Here is a 21,068-nt window from a genome sequence, read left to right as displayed (position 1 = left end):
TTCATACAGTTACAGGAACTGATGGAAACCCAACTCTAGCCTTTGCTAGATTGTGAACTGATTTTAAGCAGATCAACAGCTCTGTTCCAAACTAAACATTACACAGATTCTTGCATCACTCAAATTACACATCAAAACTGAACTAGAATCAGAAAGACTGATAAAAACTTCTTTTTTATAGTTTAAAAACTTAATAGAAGATTTCAATTCCACTTCCACTTTGTGAAGTCAGGTTCATAAAGCCATGACTTCACAAAGTTCAACCAAGTTTAACTTGGTTATGAAGGCTGAAATATTCTTTGAATACTTCATAGGTTATTACGATTCTCTCTGACTGCTGCCCATGCCTATCCAATAGGGAGCTAAGTCCCTACAGCCAAAAATTGCCTTTATTTGGGGGGAAGACAAGACAGTTGGTTCATGACTCTGAGGGGCAGTGACACTCATGCAGACACTAATGTCACTAGTGTTGTTCCAAGCTCCCTGCCAGCCAGCTGCCTGCAACAGAGCAGTCGGGGTGACCTTTGGCCACAAGGAGAAATGGCTCAATAGCATGAGAAGCCACCTTATCTAATGGATTAAGCACAGGACCCAAGCCAAATGCCAGCTTTGACAAGGACTTGCTCTGTGGGCCTTTGCCAAGTCAGTTAACCTCTCCTATTCTTCTATCTATAAAATGGAAACGATAATTCCTCTTTTAACAGTGCTGTTGCCTTCATGTCACAATGGCCTAATTTCATGAATGTTCAAGGTATCTTACCAAGTGATTCAGTGCAAAAATGATATTCAACTCACTTCTGCAGAAAATATATAGGAAAAAACATACAAGTTAATAATCACAAATCATTTAGCTAGATCTGTAATTCTGTAATTCTAAATGCAGCAGTTAACCAAAAAGGGCCTTTAAAACCCAATTTTGCTATCAGTAATTTAAAACCACAACTTTCTTTCAAAAAATATAAGTTTTTGAAAAAACAATTACATACCGGAATAATGTCTTCAGGTACCTATACAGATAGGATCAAGTGAGATTTTATCCACTGTAAAATACTAGTCCACCTAGCAGACTTGGTTATCTTGCAAAGATAATTCAACTGTATACTGAAATCTGCTTGTGCTAATTGACAGCGCAAATTACCTTTGGAGCCATATTTCTAAAGGGCTCTAAATTTATTGCTTCAAATTAACATGCAGGGACTTCTATAACTTTTTGAATTTAACATTTGTGTACATCACTGACATCTGATAGCATTTGAGGAACAATTTCACAGACTGTTTTTGCAAATGTGGTATTAGGATATCTTAGTAGAACAGATTTAAAAAAATCGTATAAATTCTGCACGCTTAGTCATCTTGGTATCTTCATCCTACTTTCAACCACTTTAATCAAAATTTTAACATGGAATTTCCTCAGAACAGAGGCTGAATTCCATACTTAAAACTTGCAAAGAAAAAAACCATCTCTCTCATTTTCTATATTTAGTTTCTGTTCTTAAGAGGAGGAGACAGGATGAAACCTGAAATGCTTTTGACTTTAAATCTACATATCGCTGAACTCTGTAAGAAAATCTGCCTTATATACAAGGTTCTGAAATCTCAGTACCCCCCAAAACACAGACAATTGATTAATAATGAAGTCAGAAATACAAATAAATCAGAAATACAAATAAATCTGCTTCTAATGAAGACTGGAGACACAGTAATCAAAGTGTTAAAAATTCATTTCATGCATCTCATTTGCCTCTTGGCTGATATTTATCACATAATTCTGTGAGAAAGTAGAGGCCTGAGATGCTCCAGATAAATGTCTCAATTAATTGTACAGAGGTAGCCCTCTTTGAGCTGAACCAGAGCTGTGAGCTCTTTATTAAAAGCACTATTCTGTAGCCTGTAACCTTGTTCCTTGACTCCTCTCTAGTTTCCAATTTAAACAAGTCCCCATGCGGCCTGCTCTAAAGGGCTTTGTCTCCCTGTCATTGTTAAGAGAGCTGAGGCATCCTGGAAGTGTGAAATCAGACCTCATGAGCTGAACGGTTCCCCAGGGAACGCTGGACTGCGCAGAAGGTCAAAGTCATGGGCTGGACCATCTGAAAGTGTCTGATCGCCGGTCTGTGACACAGCAAGTGGGGTGGGGGGTAGGGGGAGAAAGAAGCAAGGGGACTAGAATTGAACACATCTTAATTAAAGCCCAAAGACAGCAAAACAAACTGTTTTCTAGGCAGGCTGTCACATGGAGCTTAGATTTTGCTCTGCTAATGAATCTGAGTTGCTAACTATTATTCTTTAAAATAACAGGACTTTCACTGAAGTTGGTAAAACCTGTAACACATCATCTCCCCCCGTGCTTTCTTCCTTCAATAATCTGTCATCAATAATAAGGCAGGGTTTTTTTATTTTATTTTGGAAAAGATGAATGTGTCTACAGCAATAAAGGAGACACAACCATTGCCTGTTAAAATAGCAGGCTTCTACCATGTCCTTCCTATATGTAACTTTGCTGCAGAAAGAATAAATTTTACCTGACTATTGCTTTCGCTGACACTATTTCATTTGTGAAAGGTCTGTTGCTTTCCAAAACTCATATGGGTTAGGTAAACAGAGTATGTATTAATTTGAGAGGTCAGCTGACAAGATGAATCCACTATACTTTACATTCTACTGTACTACTAGAATATTTCTTAATTTAAAAGAGTTTCATTGTAGCCGTATATGCTACAATGTCAGTGCTTTGCTAAGAGCTGAAGCCTTCAGGAAGGCTGTATGTCTTCCAAGGGAACCATGAGCAAGTGGAGGAGAGATGGAGCAAAGTGAAAATAAAACTTCTCTTAACTACAGATTTATGTGGAAAACAGCACTGCACTGAATAGTTAAAACACAATAGAAGATTTAAATTAAACTTTCTTCTCAGGAAGAGAAGAAAAAAGTAAACAGCACACTCAGTATTCATTCCATTCATTCATTCCATTTCTTAGATTATAATTTCAAATAAAATAAAATATACATATTTTTCCAGGAAATGACTTTTGCTGTGATCACAATCTGCAAGAGAATGTAATTTTGTACTGGTGAAAGCCCTAATATTATTTTTGATTGATGGAAAGAATTCTCTGTTTGAGACACACTGTTATTTCAGGGGAAACATCCTTATAAAGTAGCCAGTTCTTTTAAAGGCCCCAGGCCTGCAAGATACCCCCTTCTTCAGGTCTCCCTGAAACCCAGCTAGATTCCACGCACCTGCTGGGAAAACTCTCAGTCCTTCAACGGTTATTCCTTTTGTAGATATCCTTATAAGCAGGCTGAATGAAGAGAGTTTCATTTTGCCTGTCTTCCCCCAATATTTTTCAAGCCCAGTTACTGCACATTTTAACAGCACCCCGTTTTCACAACCTTAGCACCCACTTCCCTAGGCTGTGCAAACCTGCTCACATCTTTCTGAAATGTCAGCTCACCCTGGCGCCTTGTTCAATGCATGTGTAGGTGTGGGAGTTGTAAACCGAGGCCTTCACCACCACCGTTAATCTCTCCCTCTTTTTTTTTTTTTTAAATCTGTATTAACCTTAATGGTTTGAAGTGCACTGTCCAACATTGGGCTATTGAGACTGAAGAAAAACCTACCCTCAACTATCAACAGTTTATTAGGGGCTTAACTGAAGTGACCTACTGTAGTAGTATTCAGCTGAACAAGGCTACGGGCTTTCTGTGGAAAGGAGAAGAATTGAGGGTTTCATTAAAAAGTAATTTGTGCTTTTTACTCATTCATTCAACGGGAGTTTCAATTGCTCTTTATTCACACAGAGTTAATACAGTATTACAATGCTTCTCAATGAATGCATGGTAACAAAAGAAAAATTTTACATTTTGAAAGGAAAAAAATCTTTGTAACTGTAGTAAGATTGATGACTACTTAAAAGATTACAGAAACCTTTTGCAGCCTATGCTTATGCTTAATGATGGAATATTATGGATTTTTAAAATCCATTCAGCCCAAATTAATAAATTTTGATTTATTACTTCATATGAAAAAATGCCTGAAAGTGAAATGGGATAGGTTCAACAGACAGGAAACAGAGCAAATCGCACAGGTACTATACACAGGTGTTACAGCCGCTTTTCAGACTCAGAGGAGGGCAAAAGATTAACTCTGAAAAAATGATATATTAAGAGCAGCAAGCTGGTCCTTAGATTTTACTCACCTAAGCAATCCTTAATCATGTAAGTTACATCACCAATGACAGTGCTCTCCACTAATACTAATAAGTATTACTCATTTGAATAAAAGTGGAGAATGAAGATTTATATAATCTTTGGAAACACGCCTTATTGGCAGGATTATAAATCAACAATCACTAAATAACCACTTTATTGTAAGTAATTTCTAAATATTGCTATTTGACTTTTAATCTGAAGATGAATTATCCATACATGCCTAAAGGTTTCTAAAAATAGCTATAAATTACTTATAGTAGTTAATAAAAAGCCTTTTCTCTCTTTTCAAAATACCAATTATCATCATCCAAGCTACACAATGATTTCTGTAGTGTCTGAAATGCACAGTCTTTTTAAAAAGCACTTACACTGTATAAATGTTTTTTCTTGCTAAAGAAAAAAAAATATTCAGGGTGGGGGACGGTACAGGGTGTTCTTCCCAGTCTTCCTGAACGTCATTCTAAATGCAGCAGCTGAAAATTTTGGTAGCTCTGTACATCTTTAATTGAATCAAACGTATTTCCAAAAAAATTTGTTCAACCAGCACAAATGACACGTTGATATGGAAAAGTTGAAGACCGAAAGAGGTCAGGGACTGAATTATCCCATTTGCCCCTGAATAACTTAATCTCTCTCTGTGTTCAGACCACATCGGATTATAAGGTCAAAGCAGAGTGAGGAATCTTTAGAAGCATTTCTCCAACCTCCACCAAAAATAGAATCTCTTATTTTGTCTGCCACAAACTGGATGATCAATTTCAGGAATAAAATGTTTGCTCCATTACCTTTTCTAAGAAAAAAACAACAACAACAAAACCCACACCCTAATATTTACTGTAGTTTACAACAAAAACACTAAAAAGTGAGTAACTTGCAATAAATTTACATCTGCTCTGGTAACAGAACATTGCAGTTAAACCAGTTAGATTAGTATAGATCAGATTTTTTTTTTTTTTTTTTTTAAACCACAGCAGTGATGGCTATTTTTTGACACAGGACAAGCTCATTTTGCTTTCAGGAGGTAACTTGGGTATTTCTGAAGAAAAATGGTCAGCATGGCTGAAATATTTTCATTATTTTAAAAAAGCAGAAGGTTAGACTATCCACTTAGCTTATATAATTTAAAATGGAGAATTAAAAGTGTTATCTTATTTCCCTTCTGAAACAGATAAGCACTAGTTGCAAGAAATTCTGCATTCACTTGAAATATTTGAAACCAAAAGCAGCCTTGCGAAGTATTTGGAAGTTCCAAAAGGTTATTCTGGCAACAACTTTAGAGCAGCATCTGAGCCTCTCATCTTTCATTTGCCTTGTCCTCTGGAATTCAGCTTTAATTTGGATCATTTTGTATATTGTAGCTACCAGAAAAAGACATCTTGAATATCGATCTCATGCAATGTTTTTGCAGGAGGACCTCTGATGGAGAAAAAGGAGTGTTTCTCCTTTCTCAAAAACAACCTACATAGGGCTCTGTTAGCATTAGAATGACTTGCTCCCTTGCTTAAAAAGGTTTTGCTTGTTTGTCTGAGGAATTTTTCCTTAATGAGCAGGTGATGAGACTGTGCAAACAGACAATGATATTTAGTTGAACTGCCGTTTTAAATGTCTTTCTCTGCTTTTAAAAATGCCCAGTCTTTTACGGTAGTATTTACTATCTCAGAAACTAAATGAGTGCTTGCCTGTGACATCAGCTGCCATCAATGCTTCTGCTCTGATGACCTTCACCTGCAGAAATCCCACGTCCTTCAGGTTATGGAACATTCTCATAGGACTCTAAATAACAATAAAAAGAATCATTCTAGATTGCAAAAAAAAAAGAAAAAGAAAAAAGAAAAGCAATACTGATAGTTTCCTACAACTTCAACTTACTCAAAAAGCAAAGTAGTATAGCACAAATGACTAAATATAATGCTAATCTTAGCATTTAATGCTAAACCTCTAAAAATACCTCTCTGTACAACTGTATATCACAATTCTAAATGCTGTCAGCTTATTAAGAATATTAACATCAATATGAACAATCACATATTTCACCTCTCTGAATACTTTTGTGAAATCCATGTTCCTAACGTTTTCTTCATGATGGCTCCCAGAATATTCTGAATAATGATTTAGGGCCTCTGTTTTTTTTTTGTTGTAGTTGATCAACATATGCAAGCATTTTAACATGAACAATACGTCTATCAATAAGAGCAAAAATAATCAAAAGAGGATTCTAAAGAATTATTAATTTTCATAATAATCCCATGTGAAGAAGTTAAAAAATGAATTAAAAGATGGTTCCAAGTACATGGCAAGAAACTCTTACAAGTAAATCTTTTCTCCATGATCAATTTCTGTGATAGCTAGATATATTAAAAAAATGGAGGGAAAAAATTAAAAATATATACAAAAAGAGTAAAATAACTTGCATTTATTCATCTTATGCAGTTTTAGAAAGCTGCTTGGAAATAGCATTCTGTTGCTGCTGTTTTTTCTCAAATAACCAAAAGTAACAGACCAGGGGTATCACACCAGTTAGGAGTGATATGCCAAATGTCTTAAGCTAGAATTTCAAATATAATTTAAGAGTTGCAGAACTTCAAATGCTACAACATCAAATGTAATTTTGAATCCACAATCAATTAATAGCAAATCTGACACTATCATTTAGTTTTAAGATATCCTAGGGCAGGAACTCCAAAAAAGGAGACTAAAATTAGAGTTTCAAATGCATATTAAAACATACATATATGTGACCTAATTTTTGGTTATTTTTGTAAGTCTTATTCACAAATGTTAGCATGTACCTTTACTTCTAAGTATTTTAAAATCTGGACTGGCACATTTAATGCCAGCGGCCTTTGTGAATGTTCTAATGTAAAGCAGGTGAAAACTTTTCCACTGTTTTTAGTACAGTCTAGATTTCTAGAATATGCAAAGATCAGGTAAAACACCAACTCAACAATTCTGAGATTTGTTAGGAGAGCAAAACTGATTGTTAAGGAAAATCAGAACAACATTACTGCTCTGAAAAATCAGTGGTGCTGCTTGAATGTAAAATTAAATGTTAGGTTGTTGGAAAATTGGATATATTTATTCATAAATAATATACCCATTAAGATGTTGGACATGTAACGTTTTCTAGTCTTATTAATAAAAAGACAATTCTAACTGTCAAATCACACTCTGATATTAATTTCACAAGCCTCAGCTGACTACTTACTATTTACAGTGAAGGCCTGACCTTGGTAAACTAAACTGAGGGAATCTAGTTACGTGTAGTACCCCACACTCTGCCTATATACAACTATAAGCAAGCATGTTATCACAGGATAATGTTTAATCATTTTTAATATGTTTATCATCTGAAATATGGTTTTCAAATATCGATGATCAACTTTAATCAGCACACAGTCAACCCTCCGCTTACAAGCTGAGAGTGGCAGAGGTGGTGTTACAGATAATAGCAGTGTTTTGATTCAAATGTGTGTGGCACCATCTCTCATTTATTACAATAATCAAGTTTTGGAAGCTTCTTATCAGAGCTGTTACCATAATACAGATAATTCTCCTTTAATACTCTCATGAAGGTGAAGGGATTTCCAAACAGGTTTCATGCCATCATTTTTTGAAGCTATTTTACTTAAGTTTCCCAGTGACTGAAATGAATACCAAGCTGCAGAAAGAAAACAAAGCAAAACCAAACACAGACCAAGCCAAACAAATGCCCCCTTCCTGCACCACTGTACATTCCTCTTATCTCTATATTTCATCCTGGTAAGCTCTTTCTGCAAAAAGGCACTGTTACTGTATTTCACTTCACTACCTTTATTCACACCCCACAGAATAATTATATTTGAACTTTCAGTTTCAGCAAGTCAGCTGATTTAGATTCATTTACTGCACATTGTGACAGGCGAGACTAGCAAAACAGTATACAATGTTACTGCAGAGACTCTGGGAAAAGCAAATGACTTTAATACATTACTCTAAATACATAACTTTAAGTAATGATTTACCAGATGATATTCTGTCTTCTTACTTATGATTATTGTTGAAGGCCTCCAAACCTGTATGGTTTCTGAAGCCTGAAATTTCCATAGCAGAGCAATCTGTGATTTGCTGTGAATCTTTTCAGCCCTCAATAGATGGGAAAAGATTGAAATGCTCTGGAGATGAGTCCTCTTTATTTTTTTAATGAAAGGCTGTATAATATATTTTCTGTATGGCTGCAGCAGCAGCTGTCAGGGAGAGCATCTCAGTTCAGCTCTATTATGGGAGAAGCAATACCCCATCCTATGGCATCGAGATACACTGAGGGGCCAGTACTGATTGACAGCTTGTCACCATGACGTCTTATTCCATCTCTGTTATGGAGAAAATTAATGTCACACCACCAGCCTTATGACTCGCTGTCATCTTAGAACTGCTCACCTTTTATCAATGCTCTAAATAACATTTCAAGCCCATCGTCTCACGGTGGACGATCTGGTCAAGGGACATTAAATCGGATGACTGTGAAATGTCATAATAAAAATAGAATGCTAACAACTTCTTCTCTAAACTAGCTCCTCTGGTTTTTAAACTGTGACAAGGGGGACTGCGGGTTCAGCACACCCGTTCTGAAAAGGTCATACAATCTCACTTGGTCTGTACCCATTAATGCGCCCCTTCCTCACCCCAAAAAGAATTATCTTTTCAGACAATTGTGGTAAAATAATGGTTCAAACAGTAATGCCTGTTTAATTTGTAAGGCTCTGACGTTCAGCTACAAATGGTTAAGTGACAGTAATAGAGTCATTTTCCAAGGCTATTTGATCTGATGGCAAGGTCAGCTCATTAACTGTTTTTAGCTGCAGAAAGGGTGCAAAATACATTTCTCAAATGGAGGCTAGTTTTTTTCATTATTATTATTATTTGAGGATGACCCTCCCTCCCCAATATACAGCCACTGAGTGGGAACAGCACATCTTGCTAATTGCATATTATTTCTTTGTATCAGTAGAAACGTAGAGATGTAAATTCCAAAGATAAATCAAACACCAGTGATAAAAAAACTATTTGAATTTTGTTAATCTTTCTTGTCTTTCTGCTGCTATCCACAGGTCATTTAATAAAGCAGTATAATTTCTCAAAAGGTATATCAATACTACAATTTTCAGTTAGATGTAATGAGCTATTTATGCTTCTGCAATAAGAATGTTTTCCAAAATATTAATATATGCATTTGAAAACATTTATGTAGGTTTTTTTAATCATAAAAAAGACACATAGCGATGAATATGTAAGAAACAGAAATAAATAGATCAATCTCATACCACATAATTATGCTTTACATTAGGGAGAAAAAAATAGAAAATTTAGGAAATGTGAGTAACAATACAGAGCCATAACATGTTTCTATATTGCTGCTAAACTATCAAAACCATCAGTATCGCTTGACTCCCATCGTATCATCACACACAATAATCCACAGAAGTATGGTGTTGTTACTCTTGGTAGAAAAAAGTATGTCACTTCAAAAATAGATCCACCAAAAATTTATCATATTTATAAAGAACGATTCTGACACCTACAGACTGTCTTGGTGGATACCAAAATGTGAAATAATTCTCTTAATTGTAACTACTTTTCAAACATTGTGCACAATACCTTAGCTCTTAGTTGATTTAGAAATACAATGTTTAGCCTCACTAAGTCACCTCTATTAAACTGTGTTTATGATAACACTACTGGTGTATGAGTTGTACAAGCATTAGCAGACAGCTGATTCAGTGGAGATAGCCAGAATAAATTTGCTGAAGCGCACATCCTGCTAATCTGTTTGAAGAATACTGTACAGCATTAGTACTAGCACTTCATGTTATCTGCACAGCCTGATAAGGTACATCTTTATTAAATTCAGTTATTGAAAGGATGTCAGTCATGGAATAGGAATATTTTAAAATCTAAAAAAAATTAAGCGGCTCTTTGTTGGTCAGAACCTGGTTTAACGGCTGAGTGTCTAGAGAAGTCTTTCTAAACACCTGGCAGCATTGTACAATAAAAGCTTTGTAATTTTAAGTGGAAATAGCTTCCCCCTGCCCCGTGTGTAGTAAGACAGTTACGTTTAGTGATTTAGGTATTAATAAATGCTGGCGTAAGAGCTCCCCTCTCTGTTGCTTTGATAAAACTACACAGATACTGTGTAATGTGAGGATGCTGGGAAATAAAAAATAATTTGCTTCAGAATATTTTGAAATAGAAATAGTTTAAACCAATCATTTTGACAACACAAAATACTGCTCCAGTCCCTAATGTCCAGTTAAAAAATAAGCTTTCTTGCCCTCACCATGCACTTAAAAAGATCATAATAAAAAAGTAACTATTGGCATTTCAAATCAGTTGGTAAGAATACTCACTAGAAACTGCACAGTCACTAAGTAACACCATAGTTATTTTGCACTTGGTAAAAATGAGCATCAAAAATCTGTAAGGCAATAAAATTAACTTCTTTATGTCACAAAAATAAGATAGCTGAATTACTATGTAAACAATAGCTTATAGGATAAACGGGATTTGTAGACTTCCTGATGCTAACTGTATCAGCTGCAAAAATATTAATAACTAGCTTAAAAGGTTGTCTCTGGATGAGTGAGGGATATGCTTAGCTTTTTTTCTCTGATACTTGTTAATTACTTCTGTAAGGCATTATGCAAACAAAGGGCAAGAGAGAAGAACTCCATACATATCTCTTTAGTATTTCCTCTCGCTCTTTCTGGTCCTCCAAGGAGTTGACAGAGAGGTCAGAGATGCTGACTGCAGCTGAGGCTGTCAGGGTGACCAGCAGCACCAGGCATCCCTCTCCTTCCTCCAGCGGCATCTCCAGCTTGTGAGTTTGCTCTTTACTCAGGGCCGACAGGTCAATCTGGCACCTAGAAACAAACGTTCTGAGCACGTGGTTCTCTTCACAACATCAAACAAGAGCATATTGGCTTACTGGCATTCAGCTGGACAGGAGAAAAAAGAAGTAGAATTTCCTTCTTCCTACTTGTCTTTTTTTGTTGCTGTTTTTTAAAGCAACAACTCACACTATGCTGCATGTGAACAATAAAAATATTTAAAGAGACATACAGACTCTAGAGATGGGTATAGCTAAAATCCATTACTTGAGCCCGCCCCTCCTCCCCAAAGATTCAGATGCAAACTGTACTTTTTAATCATTCCTCTTTTATAAACATAAAACATAAGTTTCGGTGAGAGTATTTTTGAAACCATCCATTTTGAAACCATCCATTAAAAATCTTCCCCCCCAAAAAACCCCCCAAAAACAAAAAAACCCCACACCACTGTGGACTTCACTGTGATGGAGTTAACATGATTGAACATAGGAAAACAAGACTTGAGTGCCACCCAAAAGGCTAAACTCTCTGGTGGTAGGCTGTGCATGGCTCAGGATCAAAGTTTTATGCAGGTGTCCAGGATAAAATTTGACACTGCCATCTTCTCTATATAACAAGTTGTCTCACATTGTAATGAACAGGGACTGCTTATAATCTCAGGAACAGAGCGGCTGAAGCAACCTGCCCTGCTTGATCCTTCCCTGAATAACCTTGGCTGCATGGGCTATACCATACACTGAACTAATGAAGAATGGCTCCATGCATGCAGGCCAGCAGAAACAGCTGTGCAAGTGATGAAACATCTTTAAAAATAAAAGAGAAAGCCAGGAAGGAAACTATTATTTCTTACAAACAGCTGACCATAAATTTTAATCAAAACATGAATACCTTAGGGTCAGTAGTTACACTATGCATACCTTGGAAGTTTTAATATTTTTGTGTATTATGTCATAAGTTTAAACTTTCCTAAGATTCAACTCTGAACATGTCTAGAAATTCAACAGTTGTTTCAAATGAAATGCCATTTTGCACTGTATAAGAATTTCTGTGAAAAAGCACTGTTTAAAATACTTCTACTTAGAGCCTCCTCCATTAATATTTTGCCAGTTACCCCATGAACACAAAATTGAAACAAATAAATATATTCTACATATAGTTAAATGACTGAATGCTCTAGTTTTAACAGCAATTATTTAACGTGACAAGCACATTCTGTATGCCACTCACTAAGCTAAACATCTAGCAAACTCCTTTCAAAAAATGTCAATTGATTTTGAAGAGAAAGATAATGTGGTGACTGCAGGGCCAGTCACCACATTGAGAAAAAGGTGGCAGACATGAATAAATAGGCATTTAAGGACAGGAAATAGCCAATTATGGGACTAAATGTGGCCTCATAAAATGGGCACTGTGCTATCAGAGGCAGATTAGATTTGCTACAGGATTTTTCTTAATTTTTTTTGTTTTTAAACATTTACTGTCTGCCGTAGCTGTCAAAATTAAACTACTGCAAATCTCATATAGTTACAAGGTTCAATTATTTCACAAGGAAAAATTTTCTAACTGACAAAGCTTTCTGAGTTCAATGCTTACCTTTTGTTTCGAACTCTTTGGATGGCAAGAAGTTAGAAATGAAACCAACACAAGGAAAGACTGAAGTTGTTGCTGTCAGTGTAGACTCATGGTCAACACAAGTTCAGTACAGGTATATAGACTGTAAAGCTTTTGTTTAGGCTGCAGTGAGGACTATAAAGCTCTCCTTAAGACAATAAATGACGTAATCAAGCATTCAAAGGTGGAGTAGGTTAAGAAAGAAGCCTGTAGTGTTAAATATTCTTTGATAGTTAATTCAAAACAGACACTCCTCAAAAATATATTTCTGCAACAGTATTGCTGTCTTGACAAACAATCCTTGAAAGAATCAGTTTAAACACTCTTAAGGTCAGTAAAAGAATCAGAAAGTCTTTATGATACAAGTAATGCACAAGTAGTCCAAACCTTCTCAAAAAGGGAAAACAAAAGCCACTGCCACTTCAACAAAAAATGCTACATGCATATAGATATTCCCCTCATAAAACTATCATGAGTGTAAAAATACAGCGTTTATATCAGAGCTACAAGCTCCAACTTCTTAAATTCCTGAAGTTACAGTACTCTTCACAACACGAGTAATCCATGCTTTCATCATTTAGAATAAAAGGAGCAAACTGCCAAACTGACAATCCAGATTTACCTGAGTCCGTGCACTTTTCCTATAGCTATAAAAAAATCCTAATTGCACCATATCTAAAAGAAATATGTCTCTATCCTGTTTGATAGATCTTTGTGAACAATCAGTCACTAGTTTGTTATTTCCTGAAATCATACAATGGGGTAGGGAGAGATCTGGAAACTTTTGCTAAGAAAAGCCTTACTTATTTTACAGGAAAACATCCTCCAAATGGCCCTCAAGTAATTTGATGAAAAACTGAGATTATTCCATTAAGAAATGTCACCACTGCACTTAATGGAAACCTAGACTAAGTGTCTCACTGTCCTTAAAATGTTAGGTGAAAGCACATCTCTCATTCCGTACTGTGTCCCCTCCTCTGGGTAAGGGGAAGCAATACCTCTGAGGAGATGCAGCCTGCGTGCACCCAACTCACAGAATATGCTGGGGCTTAACAAGCGTTCATCATGAGGCAAGGGCATCAGTGGCACATGCACTTGAGTCAAAAGATGAAACATTCCAATTTACAGATATTAAAGGAAAAAATGTGATTTTTCCATTAATTGCAGACTTTCTCCTGGAAAAAAAAAAGTTTGCTTTTGCATGAAATTTTCCTGTAAAAAAAATAAGAGTTCTTTGGTGAGTTTTATTGCTTGCTCTCACCAGATCTTTGCATGGGACCAAAACATCAATGGAAACCTGTTTATAATGAGCCTAAGCACTAATCCTATCCCAAAATAACTTCTACAATCATCAGCAGAAAGCCACGAAATTATTTTATGGATTAGATTTCCTCACAAAAATTGGAATTCATAAAATGCTTTAAAAACTAAATAGTTTTGGAAAGTTCAAGTTGACAATGTCCCTTTAAATTTTAAGATATGGTTTTATCATCAAGACAGACAAGGAAAATGCTACATATAAAGTCATACATAGCTGAGATGATGGACTCAATATTTCCCCTCACTTTTAAGGAATAAATATTTCCAACTTTGAAGTTTTAGCAATGCTGACTTTTATGGTTAGTGTCCTAGCCTTTTAGAGCAGAAAATACACTTTAAAACTTAGTGGTAAAGGACTTGTGATTATGCGGCAATGGCAACTGTTGTGTAGTTGACTTTTCTGTCCCATAGTCACAATATGTTTGGTCTCCTACAATAAATATTACTGTGAATTTTCTGAAGTTATACACATACAAAATATGGCTCACAATTTTGCTTTCCCCAGAGAAAAAGCTGAACTTTTACAGCGGAACAGAGCACAGACACCTTGAAGCTTCCATGGGAAGTGAAAACAGGATGATTACACTGCTTTATAAAGACACCTTCCACTGCCTCTTGACCTTTCTGTCCTAACAAGAACTTGATGAAGAAACACTACCAGAGAGAAGTGATATTTCAAATTAAAGTCAGGCAGTTCATCATTTTTCCATTGTTTTTCTATCTCCACTCTTCGATGAGTTGATGTGGATGTAATGGCTTAAAATGTATTATAATTATTTTTCGTAACTGCAAAACTTCCAGAAAGTAGATGCTTCTGGAGAAGCTGACTACTTTCATAAAGCCTCTGTAGTTCAGAGCATAGGTGGAGCCACAGACTCCACTCAGTTAAGATATGGCCTTCAACATCTGCCACCTACAACTATTTCCATGCAGAATAAAGATGATTTGAAGATGAAGGTGAACTTGCCTGTTACCAGAAAGTGGTGCAGAACAAGCAGGTGGTGGTAGAAATCCTTGTCTTGCATTCTCAGCTAGAGACCATGAAAAATTATAGCCATTTTAAGAAGGCCATAGCTTGCCTATGATCTGAATCTTATTGAAAACAGGAGATAATAGCGACTTTGGGAACATTCAGTTTCTTATGGAATTGCTATTCATATGCTGCTGGTGAAAAAGTTCACTATTGAAAAAAAATCAGTATGAGGAATAATAGCAAAAACAGCTGTTAATTCTACAGAAAGATTTTCAGGCATAGCTATAAATCACATTTCAGTGAATTTTAATTTTAGGGAGTATTTAGTTAGAGTATTTTGCATTATTCTGCTGCTGAGCCTACCTGCACACTACATGGTCCTTTCAGAGCACATCTCTGACAGCATGACGAATTCTAAGAAGGAGCAATGGAAAATAGCTTTGTCTAGCTGACAGATTCAGGAAGAGAACCGGAGATATGTCCTCCCCAAAACCAGCTCTGCACATGAACACTGTCAGGCACCAGGTGGATATAGATATTCAGGCCTTGATACATTAGAAAGGAGAAAAATCATGTAAGCTCCTCAAGCTCACATGCTGAAGTATTATAGATAAGTAGCTGCAGAAACATGGTACAGCTTCCAGAAAGGAAGATTTTAAGATTTAAGGGGAATCCACAACTTCCTTTGAAAATGTGTTCAATGTGTTAATCACCCACACCATTAGAAATATATTTCTGATTTATTTCTAATTTGAATATATCTGGCCTTAGGTTCTTTTTAAGCCTTTCTCTACTAGGTTAAAAAAAGCCTTTAGCATCCCGTATCTTGTTCCAGTGAAGGTACTCATATACCATAATCATACCTCTTCTTGATCTTTTTGATATGCTAAACAGATTCAGCTCCCTATATATTTCCTTGGAACACATTTTCTACAGCCCTCAAATGACTTTTTGCAACTTTTCTGATCAGTGAGATTTTCCTGCAACCTTTTTAAAGTGTGGAAACCAGAACTATATGTAGTATTTTATTATCAGCATGTGTAAGAGGTAAAAATCACCTCCCTATCTGGTCCTAACAGAACCTGGAATGTAAGACCACTGTGGCACCCTGGTGAAATATCTTTGCTAATGAATGACATACAAAGGTAGCAACATGACATAGTAGGCCTCTTAAAAGCCAGGTGGCCAGGCAAGGGAGAGACAGCTGATACCTAGATCATTTTCTCACATGACAAAATAAAGCATAAAAGAGGAATTGGCACAATCCTAAGTGGTAGGGACAGAAAAGCACCACTTGGCTACAACCCAGGCAACTTAATTATCATCACGACTTGTTTAAGAAGACAGCCTTTTAACTCCGCTATGATCCAGGTCTATGCTGCTCCAAAGGATGCCAAGGAAAGGAAACTCTGCAATTCTGCAATTAGAACCAAGCTGGACGTACATCAGAAGAAGTGAAGCACGAACTGCTACAATTTGTGAGACTCCACATCTTTTATGAGCACAGTACAATGTTCCAGGAAAACCAAGAAGCAAACGGTGAGGGAAAATTCTGCAAGGCACTGAGAGTGATATAGCTCAAAAAGACAGGACTATAGTAATGTGAGGTTCTTGGAAGAGCCCAAATTGAGAGCAGCGTTTATAAGCATAAAGATAATGAGAAAGAAACAAAATTACAGACCCCACACAACAAAGGCCCTTAGCTCTCTCAAGAGAAGTGGGCTGGTTCTTTCTTAAGCCTTTACAGAGGTGACAGACTAAAAACCAAGAGAGCTCTCAAAGGACCTGGAGGCTAGGACTCAGCTGAGCAGGACACTGACCAAGGAGGGCACTGGCACACTGACGATGCTGGAAACAGCCCCCAGAACCTGGGAGCGCACTGCCTAGCTGCAGAGCTCAGCGGGAGCTGAGGAGTTAATGCCATCAGGTGCCATGCAGCAAAATATGGAAAGCAGAAGAGAACCCTGCAGCATGGGGTAAGTCAGTCTCGATAATGGAAATATGCAGAACCGCCTGAAAGACAGGACAATCTCACTCGTCACTGAGCAATACTTGAATGCAAACAAATATTTATTGCTTGCTAAAATAAATATGATTCATGCCACAAAACCCTGCTGACCGATTTTGAAATGACAGATTAATATTTTCCTTAGGATAGTTCCTTGCAATGAAATTACAAATTTACTTCATAAATTGTTTAGACAAAAAAAAGTATTTGAAAATGTTTTATGATGTTATATTCCCTATGCTCTCCTTGCAGTACAAGCATATGCTACAGACACGCACTGTGAGTGCTGTCACTTGTGAAATTTGATTGCACTAAAAGTCACATTTTCCTCTGCTAAACCTGTCTATTGCTTTGAGGACCATTTTCTTTTTTTCCTACCCGGTTCTCCCCTCTCTAGCTGATCCAGGTAACTTTGCAAAAATCTTTCACACAGCTCCAAATCATGCCAGAATCTTCATGTTCCATCTGAACATGAGGAAAAACTTTTTCACTGTGAGGGTGACAGAGCACTGGAACAGGTTGCCCCGAGAGGTTGTGGAGTCTCCTTCTCTGGAGATATTCAAAACGCGCCTGGATGCAATCCTGTGCAACGTGCTCTAGGTGACCCTGCTTGAGCAGGGGGGTTGGACTAGATGATCTTCAGAGGTCCCTTCCAACCTCAGCGATTCTGTGATTCTGTGATAATCCCCTATCTACACACCTAATCATTTTTTGTACTTATTTTCTTGGTCCTCATATCTAGGCAGCCATTTTCCTTTTCCTTCTCCCTTCCTCTTATTTCTCAACTTATTCATGTAGCAGAGTAGATCTCCATGTTTGGGAGACAGAGGGTCACAAGAAGGATCTATAAATATAATTTTGTGCACAGTTTCTGTGTTTGAAATTAATAAATGGAGTAATTCTACCAATTCTGCAAAATTATGACAATGACTTTTACAAAAGTTGTCAAGAATAAAATATCCAGTAGCAGAAAACTAGTGAAGATTAGTGATCTAAAACTGAACCTTTTTTACTTTCTAATAAAGTAGCAGTGTTCTTCCATTATTAGAAGCAGTTAAAATGTGCAGAGATAGTATAAATATGGCTTGGAAAATCTGAAGGCCACATTTTGAGACTTACTATTTACATCTAGCTCCCTTTGAAAACAATCAGAACTGGAGATGGCTCAGCACATCACAGGATTTGTCAATGGCAGGCCTGCCAGTACCATTTTTAAATGTTAATGTTTCTGGCAAAACCTTCCTTTTACATAGAGAATTGCATCTGCAATAATTTCACTTCAGTCATCAAGTATAATCAACAAACTATTATACACACAAGCTGTTGGTTGCATGCTTGTCTGTGTTTACACGGAACTACTGTGCAAGTCACATGTGCACACAGCTCAAAATCCAAATCACGACAGTATATTATCCATCAGAAATAACTTGTCTTTCCAAAGTTACCTGGGATGCAGAAATTTTCAAACCACCATGTGAAAAAGTATTTGAAATACCACCATGAAAAAATATTATTTATAAATGAATAAAACTTTTACACTTATCAACTCCAACATAAAGGCTGCTCACAGACTTTCACAACTACTGTTCAAAAATTCTTTGCCAGGCAACGATATTTAAAAAAGAAAAAACACTGCCAGTACTTTACTATAAATCACAATCTCCACACGCAGCTCTAGAAAACAGATCCACAGAGAAATGTTAGCAGTAGCATATTTAGTGTCCTTCACTCAACTTCACGTGCATGTTGGAGAACTGAAACACAGCTTAAGAGCACCACTCAGTTCTCTGCTGGTCTCCCATAGTGAAATTACATAAATTTGAGTGGAAGAAAAAAAAACTGAAAGATATAAATATTTTATATAAAAAAACCCTTTAATTTAGAACTTTGAGTAATATATCACTGTGCTTTCAGATTAATAATGCAGCAGTATAGTTCTCACATTGCTTCTATTTGTGTGCACCCAAAAAAAAGCTCTACAGCTTCATTATTATAATAAATAGACAAAATCTAACAGATTAGGTGTTAAAAAATTAAATATTTCATTTTCAGTGTTTTAACTTTTGGATTTCATAGCATCCATTCTAACAAGATAAAATTAAACAAATACTATACAGTGTGAATCCATATACACACACAAACAGGCTGAATTTTAATGACAATGTTCAAAAAGAATAGAGAACATTTCAGTTTTCTATAGATATAATTAATACACAGCTTTAACAAAAACATAATACACAAGGTCTTCTTCATTTGCATCAAATAGGAAAAAAAAAAGAGTAACATTTATATTTATAAATGTTGAAAATTTTCTGATGAAAACAGATATAGATAAAGTCAACAGTAATCTCCTGGCATAAAATATGAGTAAGATCAATGTCATTTTAAACACACACTTTTCATACCAATTAAATAATGCTATAAATCCTGCTGTACTGGATTGCAAATAACTTCAGCTGAATAAAACTGCATGATATGGGATTTACTTATCCTGTATGTTCACAGAAACAACTTGTTCTCTGACAGCACTCATTCTTGGCAATTTATTGCAGCTGTCAGCAGCCAATTTGTTCAGATTACTGCTATGCATAAAGGCGTAACAATCATGAGGATTTATTAGCCGATTACTGTAAAGGTGACAGTCTGGATCGCCTTCAGAAATGCAGATGATAAGAAAGTTAAATAATTACACGAAGATTAAAACCATTTCACCTTCATTTTGGTTTTAATATTAGCTACCTAAACTTACTACAGTATATGCTTTTCATCACAGTAGTCTATAGATTCAGTATGGAAGAAGAACGATTTACTTGTAAATAGCAAATATGTGAGTATGTGAATATTTAATTTAGTCAAACTGCACAACATGCACACGTACATATGTATGCATAAATCAATCATAATTACTATTCTCATATTATGGGAATAATTCTACTTATCAAATGATGTAATGACTAATATTGCAAGTTCGCATATTCATCTGAACTTACGAAGGCTGCCGCTATGACTTCAAGCGTTGGTGCTTTCCAGAAAAAGAACTAGACTACCTTGGACTCCCATATATCTTTGCTCCTTGAAAGTTTTTGGATTCCTCCCCCCTTTTTTTAAATGATCTTCAGAAGACTATCGGAATTCAATCTCCTCTTCATTCTGCATGGAACACACTCCTGTTCAAGCCCAAGGTTTCCTCATATGAATCTGCACATCATTTGAAACACATTTTTCTCAGCACTTTTGTGCAAGGTCTTTTTTTCAGGAGAGACCCACTGGCTTTTGAAACCCCAAAATAGAGACTGAAATGGCTCTAGGATTGCACATTTTTAGGGTATTCTGAGAGGGAAGTTCACAGTGTGCTACATCCTTTATACTCACATAAATGGGAGCATGTATACAATTCGAACTCAAACAAATCTTATGGATACATAATGCTCAAAGTTAAAAATGGAAATAAAGCAGTCATCATCTCATTTCAGGAACTGCCAAACTCAATGAGTTTGGGTACCATGATGAACACTGAGCTTTATGCTAGTTCTGCAACAGACATATCTTTTTCCTTCTCTGAATTAGGATGCCATGCTGTCACTCTCACCCTCTTAATACCTTCCTCTCCCTCATAAGCCACCCCTTCCACTTCCATCATCCTGCTGTCACAGAGCCCCCAAGCCAGAATCTCACTTGCATGCCTTCAGTCTACTCTAACATCTTTTCTTCATCTTTCTGCCCTTCAAAAAAGATCCCAAGCCCAACCCCTGACAGATGTAGTCTCCATGTCATATTCCATACTTCATCCTGGCCCTGCTACCATGCCCCAACCTAATGATTCTGATGATACAAAAGGGTCCACAAAAAAACCCATGTTCTTGATTTCTCAGTTTTTTGTCTCACTGAAGTGCAGTTGAGACAGAATATCATGCCAGGAGAAATTATAACATTCTGCTTTGGAAGAAAATCTGTAAGTTATGGAATTCAGCTTAGAGAGAGTATTTCAGTTACAGAGGGCTTCCAATGCCCTTTACTGCAAGGTGTCTGGAGGTCTGTGAATCTTTCACCGAGGAATCCTGATTTGCAGTTGCTCTGTTAACACCAC

The 21,068-nt window shown here is 36.4% G+C and overlaps 1 protein-coding gene across 1 annotated transcript in view; it reads right to left on the bottom strand.

Annotated features, from left to right (window-relative positions):
- Positions 1–21,068, bottom strand: part of MCTP1 (multiple C2 and transmembrane domain containing 1) — a 297,839-nt gene that overhangs the window by 110,049 nt on the left and 166,722 nt on the right. The window contains exons 9-10 of the mRNA XM_067315354.1: positions 10,916–11,102; positions 5,886–5,979 (exon numbers count right to left, since the gene is read on the bottom strand). Coding sequence (XP_067171455.1) covers positions 5,886–5,979; positions 10,916–11,102 — 281 coding nt within the window. The remainder of the gene's footprint in view (positions 1–5,885; positions 5,980–10,915; positions 11,103–21,068) is intronic.

This window comes from Apteryx mantelli, chromosome Z, assembly GCF_036417845.1.
Source record: "Apteryx mantelli isolate bAptMan1 chromosome Z, bAptMan1.hap1, whole genome shotgun sequence".
NCBI classification, from domain to species: domain Eukaryota; kingdom Metazoa; phylum Chordata; class Aves; order Apterygiformes; family Apterygidae; genus Apteryx; species Apteryx mantelli.
This window is presented reverse-complemented; position numbering and strand designations above follow the sequence as displayed.